The sequence below is a fragment of the Eufriesea mexicana genome, unplaced genomic scaffold, assembly GCF_001483705.2.
Source record: "Eufriesea mexicana isolate 0111107269 unplaced genomic scaffold, ASM148370v2 scaffold4331, whole genome shotgun sequence".
In the NCBI taxonomy this organism is placed as follows: Eukaryota; Metazoa; Arthropoda; class Insecta; order Hymenoptera; family Apidae; genus Eufriesea; species Eufriesea mexicana.
This window is the reverse complement of record NW_016912318.1, coordinates 121,600-141,631: the sequence shown is the minus strand read 5'-3', so window position 1 is coordinate 141,631 and position 20,032 is coordinate 121,600. Positions and strand designations below refer to the sequence as shown.

At 41.8% G+C, this 20,032-nt stretch overlaps 1 protein-coding gene across 1 annotated transcript in view; it reads left to right on the top strand.

Moving 5' to 3' along the window:
• The window catches only part of LOC108551498 (rac guanine nucleotide exchange factor JJ), a 158,017-nt gene that overhangs the window by 40,031 nt on the left and 97,954 nt on the right, over positions 1 to 20,032 (top strand). The window contains exons 2-4 of the mRNA XM_017905694.1: positions 4,192 to 4,221; positions 13,138 to 13,240; positions 19,362 to 19,611. Coding sequence (XP_017761183.1) covers positions 4,192 to 4,221; positions 13,138 to 13,240; positions 19,362 to 19,611 — 383 coding nt within the window. The remainder of the gene's footprint in view (positions 1 to 4,191; positions 4,222 to 13,137; positions 13,241 to 19,361; positions 19,612 to 20,032) is intronic.

Below are 20,032 nucleotides of genomic sequence, written 5' to 3'. Positions count from 1 at the left end.
CATTCCTGTATATATATACCTGTAATATGCACACGTTACTTGCCAATAAATCGCAATTACTTCAGTTTCAATGATCAACATGAGGAAAGTAAAATTCAACGAATGGTTCACGATAGTGATCACATAGGAAGTGCTCGAACCCCTCTCTCCTAATGACAAAGTGTCATACACGCGAGTTAGCACACATCACATACACACATCGCATAGATCGGTCAAGTTAGCAAGTTCAAAATTGCAATTCTCAAGAAAAGGTTTAAAAATACTATCATAAATATATCTTTATCGTAAATAAATGTCAACGTAATGGCGTCAGGTGGTAGTCGATCCCTCTGCTTAATTTACGAAGCTTCCTGATTCGATTATAGCATACGCGAGCGTAATCTCGGCAATCTTTATGTCCGGGAAGACAGCTGTGTTTGTTTGTTAACTATTACGTCCAGTCCGCTTCGTTACACCGGCTCGTTTTCAACAGGTAGGAAACGAGCTGGGGTATGCTACCCTAACTTTTACGCCTACTGCTAGGTATATAGCGAGCAGCATGAGAGCGTAGGAAAGCGTAGGCTTCCGTGTAGGTGTTCTTCAAAGTTCAATCAGAGATCACTCTTCATATAAATCACCTTCGTCGTATGAACATATTACAGACAGTAATTGGAAAACCGTATTTCCAATAGCCTAATTGAGGAAACAACGTGACTAAGAGAAGGAAGTATAGTATATTTCTGGAATACGTTTAGTATAATGATTTTGAACTGTCGTTTACGAGAGGATTCGAACAGCTTTACGAGCACTTAACCTTTGCAAAATATCACGTGCAATTGTTATCCTATTTTATTCCTCTCGATGGGGAGGGGGAATGTTGCATGCAGATAAATCCAAGGATATTTACCTTTTTAAGATGAAACTCGGTTCTGAGTCGAAAAAATATTTTCTAGCTGCAGGGAATAAATTTATATTGAATAAATTTTCAAAATAGGGTGTGTCGAGTGAAATATAAAAATCGGGGGCACGCTGGGGAAATTAGGAAAAATTTGACAAATATCGAAGAATTCTTGGAAAATTAAATACGAACGAGATTATCTAAATTATTCCTAATTATTTATATATGTCGCAAAACTTTCTTCAGGTGCAAGGGGTCTCATAAATTTTCAAAAGTAGGGTGTATCGAGTGAAATATAAAAATCGGGGGCACGCTGGGAAAATTGGGAAAAATCTGACAAATATCGAAGAATTCGTGGAAAATTAAATACAAACGAAATTATCTAAATTATTCAAATTATTTATATATGTCGCGAAACTTTCTCCAGGTGCAAGGGATCTAATAAATTTCCAAAATAGGGTGTGCGGAGTGAGATATAAAAATAGGGGGCACGCTGGAAAAATTGGGAAAAATCTGGAAAATGTCGAAGAATTCGTGGAAAATTAAATACAAACGGGATTATCTAAATTATTCTAATTATTTATACATGTCGCAATACTTTCTCCAGGTGCAAGGGGTTGAATAAATTTCCAAAATAGGGTGTGCGGAGTGAGATATAAAAATCGGGGGCACGCTGGAAAAATTGGGAAAAATCTGGAAAATATCGAAGAATTCGTGGAAGATTAAATACGAACGAGAGTATCCGAAGTATTTAGATTATTTATATATGCTCTGCATATTTGAATACCTTTGTCGATTTCCATAAATGATATGCTCGTATTCAATCTTTAACGAATTCTGTACTCGACGTCGGATTTTTTCATAATTTTCCCTGTGCATTTCCAAGACACGTGCGCTACTTCGTGCGTAATAAAATGTTCAAAGCTTCGAGTATTTAATTTAGCAATAATTCGCCAAGTTGCTCCATAATTTTCGCGAGCGACTGTAGACATTGGGGGGTGGTTCGTAACCTAATTTCGAAATTCTCGAATCCTAAATTCGAAACTTTGCAGGATTTCGGTTCTCGAAATCAAGATCCATATCCTTAACCGATTTCCCACTACTCTCTCTAAATTTCGCGAAAAATATCAAAAATTTTCCGATTTTTAAATTCTTATCCGACATGCATGGTTAAAATGAGAGTGCAAGGGCTGTCGGGGGACAGTTCTGCGGGTGAACAAACAGAAGAAGCGTGAAAGACAGTTCTGCGTGAGAACATATAGAAGAAGTGTGAAGCTAGTGCGAGTGTGAATATTTCGATAGTCCTTTAGCTTGTAACTCACTTTAGTCTCTTAGCTCGTAATTAAATATATACTGAAAGCAATAACACCATTATATAACACCTTTATACTAATCGAAACCATATCTCTACATAAATAAATTCTCAATTTTCGATTCTTCAATTTACAAATTCTCGCAACTCGTCGGAATCTCGAAATTTCTCGCAGACTCGCGCAAGAAGTCCCTGATATCGATACTGCACGAGATCATTGGATATCCGCGTGACGATCGACAGGGAAAAACGGCCATGGAAGAAAGTAAATACCCCTGAATCGTAACCATTTTTTCCTTCACGACCATTACATCGATCCCCGAGAAAATCACGAGGAAATCACGAGCGGAATGGAAGGTATGGATACACCAGGGAGCACGGTGCATCTACGAAGAAGCAAGCTCCGGAGCAGCAATTACCGTATCCAAGCAAACGGTACTCGAATATCGGGTCGAAGACATAATTTTCTCTTCGAGGCTCGCCTCGATTAATTATTTTTCAGATGGCCGTGGAACGCGATAATAATTATAATCCCGGTCAGCCGGCCGCTGACACCCCCTTTTTATCTGCGTTGCGGGGGTGCAGTTGGCCGTGCTTGCGTTTTATATGTCGTTACCGATGCCTTCCACCGGAAGAAATTCAATTCCCTCCTCGTGTTCGAGCACAGTTTGATCGAGCAGCGCGTGCATGCGCGCGTATGCGGTGCTATCTGTCCGGTAAACGCATACACGGACGCCGTTTCAAGGCAGGCTCATTGTCGTTGAAGTGTCACACGTGAATTGCGGCGAATTGATTTATTCAGATAGTGGATGCTCAATGGAAAATCGTGCAACGTCGAAATCGAATCCGCCATACGCCGGCGTCAATTTCCGCGCGCGTGTCTTCTATATAAAAGTGGCCGACTATTTTTCCCGCTATCAGAGCGATTCCGCGTTGAAAAGCCAGTCGAAAAGGTGCGATCAAATTTTTCCCTAGGACGCCCCGTTTTCGTGGAAATCGGCTTTGAAATTGTGCGCGCGTAGCTAGCGTTTTCACGTTGCATTTTTGCTACAGTCCCGGTATCCGTGTTCGCGTTGACGAATGTACTTGGAACGGATTATCGCGCTACGCGTCGGTACTATCGTTTCCCTCCTAATCGACAGGGGTCGCTGTTCTGTTCGCCAATATGGCCGACACGCGCTGACCGCAAACCCACGAATATTCAAGGCGAATTTTCTCGAAAACGGAGCCGCGTATGGAAAAATGGCAAAGGATACTTTCGACGCAGTTTTTGGCGCAGAATCGGATACTTCATCGCGGGTGCATTTTGAGTTACTGTATTTCCTATATGAGCCGTTTACTGCACAAATTGATTAACCTCAAAAAGTGTAGAAATGCAATAAAATGATGTAGTTATGACTATATCAAGTGCTTTGATACTTAAATTTAAGATTTTTCAAAAAGTGGAATTAATCGATCTGTGCAGGGAACGGCTTATATATATATAAGTTCGAATAACTGTATATCTCGATGACAAATTTATTGCGCGTTAATTTAAGGCAATGGGAGTCACGTGATGAGTGTATCGGGAAGATTTTCGGTAATAACGGAATTATCAATTAAGCTGGGACAAAAAGGTGGAATTATCCCCGACGATGAATACGCGAATGGCGTTGCGCAAACACGTTATTTACCCTTTCGAGTTACACGGTACCCCCGCTGGATCGGTGATCTCTGTCTCAGGCGAATGGGAATTACCCATCGGCTCGTTCGCGTCAAGACAAATAAGCGGAATAACCCAGTTTCGTTTTAATTATCCCGAAAATCCGGCCGCGTGCGTGTGCTTTTAATCGAACCAGCGCGGTTTAATTCCATTTATGGACGTGCTCGGACTGCACGCAGTTGATACGTTGATTTAGCGAAATTAAGCGGTCTGCGAGGGCCGTTAATACCGTCTCTCGTCGCGTAAACGAGATCCAACGATGGCCGCCGATTTATCCGATCTTCCTTTTCTCTGTTGCAGTGAAGAAGGCGCGGTTCGTCTGCGAGGAAGGTTGGTATCCAGTGACGCAGCGGGACCAGAGTGCGCGGAGCGCAGAGCCAGGGATCCAAGGAACGGGCAACGGAAAAATCGTTGCATCGACCGATCCCTGAATCAGATGAATCTGCGTGCGCGATCGTGACGCAGGAATCACCGGGATTCGGGAACCGCGATCGAGATCGTGGCGAAAATTGAAATCGAGGCGATACCACGGCGAGACCGAGTCCTTACTCACGCTCCAGTTCTGGGTGCCGCGTAAAATTTGTTGCACTCCGATTGGAAGCGTTCCAAGCTAAAGGTTATGCGACTTCTCAACCGGAATATCGCGATGTTCTGTTCATGCCGAAATAATTTTTCCACGGCAGATCCATCGCGACGACGCCACGTTGCGGATGCCAGTCTCTCCTAGAAACCGCCCCTATTTTTACCGATGTTTGCCTCGCGCAAATAAACCATGCTCCAGTTCACTTCTGGACCCGAATCGTGTCAGGCTAGTACTTGCCGATCTTCGAGGATCGGTTAGCCTCTCGGTAGGACCTTCCGATGCCCTGCTCTGTGGTATTCTATGGTACCCTCCGATGCTCTGCGATAGTCACCGGTGGCTTAGGGTATCCTCCGGTGCCCTTTAACAATCCTCCGGTGCCCTACGGTGCCCTGCGGTATTCCTCGATGGCCTAGAGTACCCTTCGGCGCCTTGCGGTAATCCCCCGGTGCTCTGCGGTGCCCTACGATAAATTTCGGTGCCCCGCGGTAACTCTCCGGTGCCCTACGGTAACTTTCGGTGCCCTGTGGTAACACTTCGGTACTCTAGGATACCCTCTGGTGCACTGCGGTAAATCTCCGATGCCTTGTGGTGCCCTACGGTAACTTTCGGGGCCCTGCGGTAACTCTCCGGTGCCCTACGGTAACTTTCGGTGCCCTGTGGTAATTCACCGGTACCCTGCGGTACCGTTCGATGCCCTGTGGTAACTCTCCGGTACTCTAGGGTACCCTCTGGTGCACTGCGGTAACTCTCCGGTGCCCTGTGGTGCCCTGTGGTGCCCTACGGTAACTTTCGGTGCCCTGTGGTAACTCTTTGGCGCCCTGTGGTAATTTACCGGTACCCTACGGTAACTCTCCGGTGCCCTACGGTAACTCTTCGGCGCCTTACGGTACCCTCCGTCGACCAGCATTAGCTCTTCGGTGCCCTGTGGTACCCTACGGTGCCTTTCGGTGCCCTTGATCTTGCGCGATTTCTGCTCGCTCGCTCGTGACGTCGACGGGGTACCCCCCTCGGCTGAGATTCCGAGAAAAGCTTTGGACTTCGCTGGAAACGCTAATGACTGTGACGTACGTCAGCAGGGGTCGGCGGGAGTCACGCGATTCGTTGAAAATACCCCAGAGCAGAGAGGCCGGGAGTACGCGGAAATTTATTATCCGACGGCGGGATCGTTCCATTTCCCCGGTTGGAAAAAATCTCCCGCGCTCGCGATATCGCGTGGAAGCGGGTCAGTTCAGACGTACGTCGGTCGTGAAAGCCGCTTCTGGTTTTATTTTAACCGCGAAACGATTCATCAGCGCGGCGACTCTGGCGTTAACTATTCCGCTGCCGGTGCGCGCCGGTAATTTCTGGCGTCGCGCGATACTTAGAGCGAGACAACTTGCACGAACAACGGACGGTCCTTTGTACGGCCTGTTAGCGTTTAAACTTTTCAGATCGTGGTAATTTCCTGTTACGTCTGCCTGGTTTACCGCCACCGCGCCGCTTCACGCCATTCTCCCGTCACAGATAAAGGCCTCGAGACTTTCAGTGACTTCGCGTTCGTATCGCGCGTCTTTTTGTGTCCCGCGAATCACGGCCACGTGTGCTGCCGCTGCTGAACAGGGCAGGATGTGTTTTCGAGATACACTCGAGTGTGACGGCTGTGTACCAGGCGATCCGCGTTTGCGCGCAGTTTTACGTGAGGGGTGTAGATCGGATTTGTCGGGGCTGATGCTAAACCTGGCATATGTGGGTTAAACGGCCGTGACGTTCCCAAATTTTTTATTCAAAATTCCCCGTCCAATCTTATTTGTCAATTTGGTCAACCATTTGGTCAGCTGACATCGACATTTTTCTGTTCATTCATTTTTCTGTATCTTTTGTTCCTTCGATATTCTTTTCTTACAAAAGATTTTCCTTTCGGTCGCTTTTCATTAAAAATTCGGCATCAGTTGTTTGTCCATTTGGTCAATTGTTTGATCAACTTATTTGGACATTTTTCTGTTAATACATTTTTCGGTGTTTTCCATTCTTTCGATCTTCTTTTCTCGCAGTCGTTTTCGTTTTGGTCGTTCTTATTTAAAGTTTATCATTTTGGTCAACTATTTCGTTAGTTCACTTCGCGATATTTTTGTTAATTAATATGCGTATTTATTTGTTTAATTTCTTAAATGATTAATTATTTAAGTATTCAGTTATTTAATTATTTTATTATTTAAATAATTAATTTTGTAATATCTTCTATTATTCTATTTTTTCCTTTTTCTTTCTTGGGGTAGTTTCCCTTTTCTTTTCTCTCTTTTCATCCCTTTTGGTCTTTTTTATTTAAAATTTGTCTTTTTGGTCAACAATTTCGTTAATTGACTTCGCGATATTTTTGTTAATTAATATGTATATCTATATTATATAATTAATTTTGTAATATCTTATATTATTCTATTATTTTTCTTTTTCTTTTCCTTGGGGTAGTTTCCCTTTTCTTTTTCCTCTTTTCATTCCTTTTGGTCGTTTTTATTTAAATTCAAGATATTTTTGTACATTAATATCTACATCTGTATATAATTAATTTTGTAATATCTTCTATTATTCTATTTATTTCTTTTTTCTTTTTTTCTTGAGGTAGTTTTCCTTTTCTTTTTCCTCCTTTTATTCAAAATTCGGTCCCTATTGTTTGTCACTTTTGTCAACTATTTGTTAAATTAACTTATATATATATAAATAATTTTTCAGTATTTTCTGTTATTCGATTCTTCTTTTCTTGAAGTCATTTCCCTTTTATTTTTCCTTTTTCTATTCAAAAATCGGCCGTAAATTGTTACTTTGGTCAGCTATTTGGTCAGTTTTCTTCGCCATTTTTATATTAATTAATTTTTCAGTATCTTTCGTTGTTCCATTCTTTTCTTGGCGTCGTTTTTCTTCTGTTCTTTTTTATTAAAAATTCGACATCAATTATTTTTCACTAACTGGTCAATTAATTACCGCGGTCACTTAGTTTATATATATAATTAATTTTCTATTATCTTCGGTTCTCTGGAGTCGCTTTTATTTTGTTCTATATTAACCGTGCAATTTCGATGCGAGGAGCTATTTGTTCGTCATTCGTGACTGTGGGTAGACCGATATAGCGAATTCTTAGTTGTGTCGTGTCGATAGTCGCATTCGATCGTGTCGATTGATTTTCCAGATAAGCAACAACGTATCGGGCATATAAATGTATTCATACTTTCATGACGTGGAAATTCAACATAGTTTCACAGAGAAACACGCACGATAGCGTTATCCTATAACAGTGTACTTGGGTTAATTGATTTTGCTCGCAATGAGAATAATAATACCGTAAAATACATTGTCGGTTTTGTAATTCGAGGTAAAGTGGGATCGAAAGTTCCCCTGTGTGCAGCTGTATAAATATAGCTCCCAAAAAGAAGATGAAATTCAATTAAAATCGAACCAGGTGCAGGCAGCGTTGTTTACGTCGAAAGAACGAAGCATAATTTATTGTTTCTATTATTTACGACTCTCGTCGTCCCAAAAACGAAAAATTAAACTTAAAAACGAATTAAGTTCGAATAATATGGAACAAACAGTGTCATACTAATCAAGAAAGCTATTTCTAAACCTAGTTGGTACCAAATTCATTCGCATCGAAACAACAAGAATACATCATCATTACATAATTAAAAAAACAATCTCGAATTAGATACGTAATTGAAAAAAAAATCTCGAATTACAAGCTTCGCGATGTTAAAAAAGAAAATCTAAAGAAAGGAAATCTAAATTTAAAATTCGCAATTTACATTATTATATTATAATTAAAGAAAAAGAAATCTGGAATTACAAGTTTCCCGAAATAAAAAGGGAAATTTAAAAAGGGAAATCTGAAATTAAAATTCGCAATTTACATTATCACAACGTAATTGAAAAAAGAGAAAATTTGGAATTACAAGCTTCGCGATATAACGGTTTAAAAAGGGATACCTGAATTTAAAATTCGCAATTTACATTATCACAACGTAATTGGAAAAAGAGGAAATTTGGAATTACAAGCTTCGCGATATTAAAAAAGAAAATCTAAAGAAAGGAAATCTAAATTTAAAATTCGCAATTTACATTATCATATTATAATTAAAGAAAAAGAAATCTGGAATTACAAGTTTCCCGAAATAAAAAGGGAAATTTAAAAAGGGAAATCTGAAATTAAAATTCGCAATTTACATTATCACAACGTAATTGAAAAAATTGGAAATTTGGAATTACAAGCTTCGCGATATATCGGTTTAAAAACAGATACCTGAATTTAAAATTCGCAATTTATATTATCATATCGTAATTAAAGAAAAATAAATCTGGAATTACAAGTTTCCCGAAATAAAAAGGGAAATCTGAATTTAAAATTCGCAATTTACATTATCACAACGTAATTGAAAAAAGAGGAAATTTGGAATTACAAGCTTCGCGATATAACGGTTCAAAAAAGGGATACCTGAATTTAAAATTCAATTTTACATTATCATTATATAATCGAAAGAAAAAAGAAGAATTGGAATTCGAATTTTCGCGAATCAACAATTCAGAAAATTCGTAGCCTGAACTTAAACCCGAATGAAAATCGGACAAGTCCTAAACCCCTTGGTACGTAGCAAAAAGTCTCATAAGACGCAGTTGGTACCCAAAGTTGCGTGAACATGGTACCGAAATAGGTCAGAGCGACGTAATATGTCGAATATTCGAAAAGTTGGAAATAATAAAAAGAGTGTACACCGTGCGAGGACCAAGGCAAAAGGAACGTTGCACCATAGAGGCAAATAGGCGTGACTCTGGTCGCTCTGTATTGCGCATAGACGCTGCTTGCACCTGCCTGCATCTCTGATGCATTAGCCTGGGACGATACTGCGACACGGAGGTCACCGAGATTTCAGGGTCGCCTTAGGTACTCGGGTCCTTCCCCTTAGGATCCACTCGATACGCCAGGAGTAACTTGGCACCTTGTCGCACTCGGCGTCAAGGTCTCCTTAGCCCAAGGGACCACTCGATTCCAGAGTCTCTCTGCACGAGGGTTCGCTCGTCTGCAGAGTTCTTCTACCCCGAGGAACCACTTCGTCCACAGGGTTCGATCACACCGAGGTGTCACTTGACCATTGGGTCCATTTAATCCAAGGGTCCAATCCGTACAGGTCCACTTACCTTCGGCTCAGTCGCTGCAGTTCTTGGGTCTCAAGCTTGCTGGCTCACGAGACCAATGTTAAGACGAACGTGATCTTCGATTGCGAGTAGAATCCCCGATCACCGATACCAAACGAACCCGTCGATTAAGCGATCCATGAAATTGAACGCTGTTCATTTGCGAGTAGAATCCCCGATCACCGATACCAAACGAACCCGTCGATTAAGCGATCCATGAAATTCAACCCTCGGTACGAGTGGACTCAGGGATCACGTGTTCCTGATGACGAGTGGACTCTTGAACCAAATAGGTCCCCGATATGTGCCTCGGGTGTAAGTGGACTCTCGAACCAAATGGATCCCGGCTCGAAACGACCCAGGGGACCGCGTGATCTCTGAAGCCAAGGTGATCTTGGGCTCCAGATATTGTCTTAGCTAGATGTAGCTAGATGCTAGCTAGATGTCTCAGTCAGATATTGTCTTAGCTCAGTTCTACGAGGTTGCACGATTAGCTCAATCGTTTGCGAGGCTTCCAATGCTTCATTTATTACTTGTTTGACGAGTTTCGATTCATCCCTGTCCCACATCTCAATATGGAGGACACTCTCCTTGCAGAGGCCTAAATCTCTGTGTGCAGTTGCACGGGTCCCAGGCCATTTCAATCCCGTCTCGTCAGAATTGTCTGATACGAGTCTCGAAGAATCCAAGAAGACCTATTCCGTGTCTCGTACACTATGGTTGACTATGCTCCGTGCCATGAATCTTGAAACGCAAGTATCAGCTCCGCGAGAGTTCATTGTCCCCGTCCCTTCGGGTCGTCTGTGTCCTTTGTGTCGCGTCTGGAACCCCGAGTCCAGTCTTTGACCAGTTATCGAGATCCGACTAGCACTGCTGGCGTCTCGAATTTTCATCCCGCTTATCGGTGCCTCCCATCCGCGGATCGAATTTTCAAACAGCGTTCCGTCGCTAGCTCGCAGCGTGAACGACCCGAAACTATGCTAATGTATGCAGGTATTTAAATAACCGAGTGCAAGCGCTTTTTCTGCCTCTCGAATTAAGGAGGCAGCCTTACGTTTGCACGGATGTACGACCACGAGGAATTGTTTAGAACCTCGCGATCACAGGCGATGTATCATGCAAATCAGGCTGAAGCATTCTTCGTCAGTGGCGGGTGACGCGCTGCTGCTGGCAATCCGACGATTTCGGATGAAACAAGGCGGTAACAAGAGCTTCGATTGTTAGGCTCCTATGTGTGCCTCGTTTAGGTGACACCTTTGCGATCTTCGTCAGTAATCCGCTCAGCTGCGATTATATTTAGCCGCTATTAAATGATCATTGATGATGCAAATGTGAATGTTCCTCTTTGTGAGCATTCCTCACGGTACAACTGTAGTGGTGTCATTCTCAATCTCGTCAATAGACGGATTCCTAGTTGAAGGTGGTGATAGGACTTTCTCCCAAGTTCTGGGTAATTTTCAAACCCTCCAATAGGATCCCTGTCTAAGGCAGGGTCTGCTAGGTAGTCTTACCGATGAGTCCACTAGCAGTTCCAGGACTAAAAGCATCCTATCCTTACCCTTTGGTTCCCTTCTAGCACCACCGTCACATCGAGGATACCTGCGACCAGTTGACATCAACAATCTAGTTGACAACAACCCCTCACATAACCTATATTCTTCACAAAGGTTAGGTGTAGTCTCACGACTACTGTTGAAGCAATCTGCAAATCAACGATTCGACGAAATTAACACATTGCGTATTGCATAGAAATCTCTAAGATATACGCCAGGGATCGTACCTTTTGACATGACAGTGTGTTGACATCTAAGGTCCATAACAGATGATTTCGCGCGTGAAATACGAGAAAACTTATGAGCGATGCGTAATATATCGATTAACCCCTTCGAGCCATTCCATGGATAGGCAAATCAGTCTTAAGTTGCACCAATCGCACACGACTTACATGGTACACATCAACAAAGCACGGGTGTGACACGTGGTGTTCGTATTTGGCCCGACCGACGTATCACGTGTCAGACTCGTGATAATCAAGTTCGACCCGACCGATGTACCACGTGTCAGACTCGTGATAATCAAGTTCGACCCGATCGATGTACCACGGACCAGGCTCGTGATAAACAATTTTGGCTCGAAAGCCTGATCACGAGCCTGACACGTGGTTGTAGGCCAAAGGGCTAAGCTGTTTACTCGGAATAATTTGTACTACCCGTTTCCTAGTCTCTTGATGATCACCAGTGTCCATCGGTTAGGGGTGTAGACTCGGAGAGCTCGGTGTTATCGTTGTGCTCTCGTTTATGGAAAGAATGTCATCACGTTTGCCAGCAAATGTGGTAGTTTAGTCGCATTGGGGACGGGCATCGAGCGTCGTAAAGTCGCGACGAGGAGGTTTTTTTCGCCGGTTATCGAGAGCTTGCAGCCGGAATGTGTACCCGGGCGCCGACAACGCGGGCGAGAGCTTATGGAGCTTTACGGTCGGTCTGCGCTGTTTTCCAGACACGCGGCAGGGTCGAAAGACCGTCCGTATCCTTGGTAAATTGAGAACCGATCGGACTTGCCTCGGAAGAATGTCACGATTCTATATATCCGGCTGGGTCCCGGTCTGTTATCGATTCGACATCGGATGTTCCCGGTCGCCATGGGTTGTTAGACGGGTCAGGCCTCGAGAGGTTATCGGCGAAATATCGCCGCGTACGATAATAGTCTGCTTCTCTTTAATTATGCACGGAAGAACACTCGAAAGTCCTCGGCCAGTTTTCCGTAAATAACTTTTTAATTGTCCCATGGCGTAGGGCTAGCTGACGTTCCACCTACGCCGCTGGTCCTCGACCACGTGCAAAATATTTTACTATTTTTCCCCGGTCCAACTCGCTTTTCAGCTCCGGTAATTAAAGGATTTTTTTAATTAAACGTACTCACGTCCCGGTCCAATCTGGCGTTCGAATAACGACGTTAGAGGAATATAGATAGGAAACCGGGAGGAAAAATGTAATTTGTTAGGATTTTTCTCGAACCAGTCTCGCGCGATCCTTTGATACCGAGCAAGGTACAATGTGGATTAACGAGGGATCAACTACCGAGCTGATCCGGTTCATTTGCCTCGACGAAAGTGTCCACTGTGCTCTCAGACTAGGCTCAGGAATGATCAGTTTTTCATCGCGACCTACGCTATCGACCTACGCGTTTCCTGGGGATACCTGCTTCCTGGTTACTTGCTCGCGTGGCGTTTAATATATCGGCCGCGCGGAATAAATCCCGGTTCATCGGGTCGTAAATAATTTTCGGTCCAGGCACGCTATCCGCGTCTATTTATCATCGTCAACGTTTCCATTTCCACGGGACAGATTTCTTTTACGAGCCGCGTCTCTTAGCGCGATCAATGAGAGTCGCATAACCTACGGAGAGGGTCTATAGTGACCCCTGCGCCACGATCGTCGTTGGAGAACAACTCGACGGATTCGTCGGGATTCAGAGCCGATTCAGAACCGATTCACCACCCATTTCAGCGGAGCAGTTCAACTCCTACGTAACGCTGAAGCTGCAGAACGTGAAGTCGACTACGGTGACGGTGAAAGGGGCCAATCCATGCTGGGAGCAAGACTTTCTTTTGTGAGTACAGCATTTGTTGAATTACTCGCGATATCGTGGGACAGGCGAGTCCCTTTCACCCTTTTCACAGTTTATACTCGCGTCAGTTACTCGGATGATCCATCAGTTCTAGGTGATTTTGTGTTCAAAGCTGAGAGAAACGCTGAGAGATCTTTGATACCACTTTCCTAGGTGATATTCATCTTTGGAAACTGTACTGTAATTATATTTCTCTAAAACTGATTGATTATCTGGCTAGATTACCGAATTTGCGGTTCTTTGGTTAGAGAACGGACTCGGGAGATACGAGCCGTGGTGGCGCTAGTGAGTTAAGCGCAAAGCTGAGAGAAATGCTGATAGATCCTTGATACCATTTTTCTAGGCGACGTTCATCTTTGGAAACTGTACTGTAATTATATTTCTCTAAAGCTCATTGATCATTTAGGTAACTTACGAATGTGCGTCGCGGGTAGAGAACGGGCTCGGGAGATACGGGCTGTGGTGGCGCTAGTGAGTTAAGCGCACAGTCGTCTTGGCGCTGAACCTTTCGCTAGCTCACTAGCTTCTCGTCTATTTCCACAATTTCTCGACTACACAAGATTCGTCTTTATCAATCTACTTCCTAATAAATACATAAATCTTCTGTTCCATAACTCGTTTAACGTTTCAATTAAAATTTCTCGAAACGGAGACCACGGACGTATCATCCTAAGTTCGAACCCAGCAATTCGACCCGCGTATAACCTCCTCATTAAAATCAGCAAATGTACCCGTTCAAATTCGCGTATTTACCAAGGGATATCACGCGGAATCCACGAATTCTGTGAGAACAATTCCACGATTTGGATAAAAGAGAGGAACGATTTCGAATTTCGAATTTAAATCTGGCTCAGGATTCATCGCGGTCAATTTCTTTCGTTCCCGACGGTAGGCAGGGTTGTATAAAAATGGCAAGGGCCGCGAGAAATCGACGTGGTGCGGAGTGTGCGCGTTATGGGGCTACGCTCATTACAGAGTTTGCTCCTGGGTAACGCTTGGGGTCTTCGTGATCGACTATCGAACCCCCTTAACGGATAATCCTACCCGTGGCTGACGTATAAATAGTCGACTAGTGGGCACAATGAAATTGCGCGTTCGCGATTAGCTAATTTCGATTTTCCACCCTCTTTCACCCCTCCGCCCTCTCGTGCTTTTTACTTCCAATTCGGTTCTTATCTCTTTCATCCCCCCGTGATATTTCCCGTTCGAGTATCGATCTCTCTGCGGAAGAGAAGTGGACTTTTCTGCCGGCCTGCTCGGTGTAATTACGCTTTGGAATAATTTCCTCCGCGTCCTTTGCCCGGCCGGCTTTATCATTCCGACATTATCACTGGTACCCGGGCTCAGGCGATGCGACGCGTAGCATGATCTGCTTATTTATAAAAAGGGACGATGGTGGATGTAATATTCGAGTATTTGCGGCTGCTCTTTATTATTAGCCCGGTTTCCACCTACCCTCTTTCTCTCGCGCTTTCTTCCTGCTCCCTTGCTCCCGTGTCCGCTTTATTCACCGGCAGGTTAGATTCCTCAATGAAAGTACCCGCGACGTGATTTTATTTTCGATGTTAAGCAGACCACGGCGCAGATTCATTGAATAGTTCGGATCGCGACAGGGGCTGCGAACAATCGGACACGTTCGTTAACGCGTTGATGGCTGAAAGAAGCGAAAATTGGATAAGTTCGCGCGAGACGCGGGGCTAAAGCTGAATTCTGATGCGGATTCTGAGGATTTTAATAGGCTATTTTGAATTAATACCGTGGAACGTGGTGAGCCATCGTTCCGAGTATAAAAATTGCATTGGAATAGTAGTATGGAAATCAGATTTGATATGATGCTGTGCAAGATTGGCTTTGGATCATTTAGGATTGACTGATGGGAATAATTTATGTGTAGTGTCTGTCATCCTGATAGAGTCAGATGACGTTCCTGTGTTTATTTTGAGGACCAGGATAGGGGTTGCTATAGGGATTGCCATAAGTTATTAAAATATAGAATTGTTAATAATAATTAAAATTTTTATTATCAACTATTCTGCTAGAGTAGTACTTATTTTAGAGATTAGGATAGATGTCTCGGGTTGTTATAAGCTATTACAATATAGAATTGTTAATAATAATTAAAATTTTTATTATCAACTATTCTGCTAGAGTAGTACTTATTTTAGAGATTAGGATAGATGTCTCGGGTTGTTATAAGCTATTACAATATAGAATTGTTAATAATAATTAAAATTTTTATTATCAACTATTCTGCTAGAGTAGTACTTATTTTAGAGATTAGGATAGATGTCTCGGGTTGTTATAAGCTATTAAAATATAGAATTGTTAATAATAATTAAAATTCTGATTATCAAGTATCCTGTTAGACTCATATCTATTTATTGTTGTATTTATTTTGAAGACCAGGATAGCTGTCACGGGTTGGCATAAGTTATCAAAATATAGAATTGTTAATAATAATTAAAATTCTGATTGTCATCTATCCTGTTAGAGTCGTATATATTCATTACTGTATTTATTTTGAAACCCAGGATAGCTGTCATAGGTTGGTATAAGTTATCAAAATATAGAATTGTTAATAATAATTAAAATTTTGATTATCATCTATCCTGTTAGAGTCGTATATATTTATTACTGTATTTATTTTTAAGACCACGATAGTGTCTCAGGTTGTCATAATTTATCAAAGTATAGAATTGTTAATAATAATTAAAATTCTGATTATCAACTATCTTATTGGAGTCGTATATATTTATTGCTGTATTTATTTTGAAGACCAAGATAGAGGTCTTGGATTGCCATAATTTATAAAAATATAGAATTGTTAATAATAATTAAAATTCTGATTATCAACTATCCTACTAGAATCGTATTTATTTATTGCTGTATTAATTTTAAAGACCAGGATGGAGGTCTTAGATTGCCATAAATTATCAAAATATAGAATTGTTAATAATAATTAAAGTTTTAATTATCAACTATCTTGTTATAGTCGTATCTATTTATTTCTGTATCTATTTTGCAGGCCAGGATGGAGGTCTCGGATTGCCATAATTTATCAAAATATAGAATTATTAATAGTAATTAAAATTCTGGTTATCAACTCTCCTATTTCAGTCGTGTCTATTTATTGGTAAAGATCAGGAGATTTATTTATTTTTAAAGACCAGAATAGAAGTCTTAGGATGCCATAAGTTATCAGAATTTAGAATTGTTAATAATAATTAAAATTTTGATTATCAACTATCCTATTGGAATCGTATCTATTTATTGCTGTATTTATTTTGAAGACCAGGATAGAAGTCTCGGATTGCCATAAGTTATCAAAATAATATACAATTGTTAATAATAATTGAAATTCCGATTATCAACGGTACAGTTGTGAATCAATTAACGTCTATCTGTGATTTTTTAACGTGTGTATCTTTAGATCATTTTTGAAATTCTTAAGAGACGATAAGATTACTCTCGAGTTGTTTTTCTCCTGCAATTTCGTTGACAGATAAAAATATATCACTGAAATTGTATCTCACCGGGAATAACACGTGAATTTTTTATTCAAAATCTCTGTCGAGAGAAAATGTTTGTCAAATTATTTTCATCGACGCTTGTGAATAATCTACACAGTGTTTGTATCTGCCTTTTCCATCATTTTTCCATTGTAATACCGTCCAACAGGTTATCCAAATATCTCCCTTGTGAAAAAATACTTGAAACTCTATTCACTATCGTATCATACCTAAATACACAATAGTATACACAGACAGTGATAATTAATCAAATAACTATATCAAATCATATTTCCATATAAATAAATACGAATATATTAATTTCTACAAGTTAAATAAAACAATTTAAAATAATATTAAAAATTTGGAATACGTAGTATACAGTGTTTACACTTTAAATTTCACCCCTAAATATACAATAGTGTACACAGACAGTGATAAACAAATAATTATATCAAATCATATTTCCATATAAATAAATACGAATATATTAATTTCTACAAGTTAAATAAAACAATTTAAAATAATATTAAAAATTTGGAATACGTAGTATACAGCGTTTGCACTTTAAATTCCACCCCTAAATATACAATAGTGTACACAGACAGTGATAAACAAATAATTATATCAAATCATATTTCCATATAAATAAATACGAATATATTAATTTCTACAAGTTAAATAAAACAATTTAAAATAATATTAAAAATTTGAAATACGTAGTATACAGCGTTTGCACTTTAAATTTCACCCCTAAATATACAATAGTGTACACAGACAGTGATAAACAAATAATTATATCAAATCATATTTCCATATAAATAAATACGAATATATTAATTTCTACAAGTTAAATAAAACAATTTAAAATAATATTAGAAATATGGAATACGTAGTATACAGCGTTTGCACCCCTTTTTCCAAATCAAGAACGTGTACGTAAATATTTCATTTAAAAAGAAGGAAAATATCAATTAATAAATTGTATTAACGGAAATAATAAATTGTATTAAAATAATGTACATTATGTATCAAATATTTATCCAACAATAATTACCATTTCGTTAAAGTACACATGTATCACGTACGCAGAGTAGGCTTCCAAAGACGGCGAGGAACGAGGTGTATGAAGTTGTGCCAAGTTACGCAACGTTACGAACGTGATCCGCATTCCCGCGTACGCACGGAAGAAACGTGTGCTTCCGGCGCAAGGAGCCGGTAGAAAATGGCGGCGGGCCGGCCGATGCTTGCACTTCCGTTTCGCGTGGAAAATCGCGATAAAACCGGCCTTGGTTCGCATCTCCGTTCCTTCTCTCCTCGAGCGACTTCTGGCTTAGCTTTGGGTTTGTTAACGCGAAAATAAGAGCGCGTCGAGTGGTCGACACGGTGGGACACGGCTATTGATCGAGGGTCTAAAATATATAAGGAGGACAATCGCGAACGGGGACGTTATAAAATAGGAGAATTTTGGATCTTAGCTTTCCGAAATATCCCTACCGGCGCCGTTAAATCCTCACTTGCCAAGTTGCGAACCTTTAACCTACTTTCCCATTGACGCCCATCTACAGCGAGTCCCGGGCCGCATTTAAATCGTATTTATTTAACCCCGTGACGAAACAACCCGTGCCGAAAATAAGAATCTCGCCGATGTACCGATCAATTTGCCTGGATTTAGAGCAGCCGTATCGATTACGCTAATAACGCCGTTACGAAACGTCTATTTATATTTCCCATCGATTCGCGCGATGCAAGGGGCGCGAGAGAAGAATCAGCTGATCGGATCGACCGGTTCCAGCTATATAAATTTCGCTCGCTTATTCGCCGATCCCGGGCTCTAATTAAGTAACAACGAGTCACTGTCGTTCATATTTAGTATCCGAGGCCAGACTTCCTCTTCCTCGAGGAACAAGACCTAATAACTACCGATTTAACAGCCTACGTGGCCATATTTAACCACTTGCGCTAGAAAGACGTGCCACGCACGTGTCGAGATGCTTTTGTTCCAAAATCGCCAACGACGTGTACACCACGTTGAAAAGCATTTATCGCAGAAATGAAAATGACGTGGGCTGCACGTCGGCTAACAACAAAATCGTGCACGGCGTTCCATAGTGTCATCGATATCTTGGAAATATTTCAGAATCGACACGGTATCTCGCGGCGCCAATGTGACACCTTGCGCGTGCTACACTGTAGCGCTCGGCACCGCAACCGTGAGTTTATTAGTAGCGCGAGTGGTTAAATACCCCGGAACGCGAATCCTCGTGACAGGACAGGGGTCCTGAATCCCGAACGTTGCCTGGAAAAAGTGGAAAAAACAGGGAAAAAGGGAAGACAGGGTCCGAGTCGTGATTCGAATTCGTAGCATCTGTTTGCCGTTCTAACTAATTAAATTTCCCGGTCAGTCGACGAATTGTTTCCCTCCGAGTCTAATGTTTAAACTACCCCTGGCCCGGAATACCTGATCGGGTAGCTAACTGGCCGATAGCCGAGTTGATTTCGGGTCCACGAGGTTGCCTAAGATTACCCAAGATGATCCAAGATCATCGGAGATCCCTATCCCCGGTTAATAACGAGATCTGTTTGCTCCACAGCGAAACGAACGACATGAACACGGGCCTCCTGGTCGAGGTCTGGTGCAAGGGTTTCCTGTGGGACCGTTTCTTGGGCTACTACTACGTGCCGTTATCGGAAGTGTCCTACATGAATGAGGTAACGTCTAAGCAGTCCTACGATACAAGCAACGGCACGGTATCGACAGGGGTACAAGAACAACGACACATATCCTCTGACAGCATGCGCGACACGAACAGCAATACACAGCCACCAGACATCACCGACACGGTACACTAATTGATACGTGTAGCTAGATCTCCGTCTTAGCTCGCAGATTCCTTCCTAAGCGTGCATGCAACCGCGCGTACCCTGGCTTCGCTATTATTTTGCCATCGATTAGGTACTGCGTCCCCGCATTCCGTGCACGTGGCACCCTTATCGCGATACCGAGTATCCACGTCCCGTGTATTATAAATGAACCCTTGCCGATCGTTCGCGACGTGTTTGATCCGAAATAAACGGAAGAGTTATGAAAGTGGCGTAACTATGGGGCCTAGTTCGCGAAATCCACATTCACTGAGAATTACAGCTTGAACGTGTCGCTGATCTTTAAGAGGCTATCTCTCGTGTACCGTGCTCAGAGGTAGCCGTGCCGGGTATATATTTAGGTGCGAACGGGAGCGTTCAGCTTTGAAAAATGAAACGACGC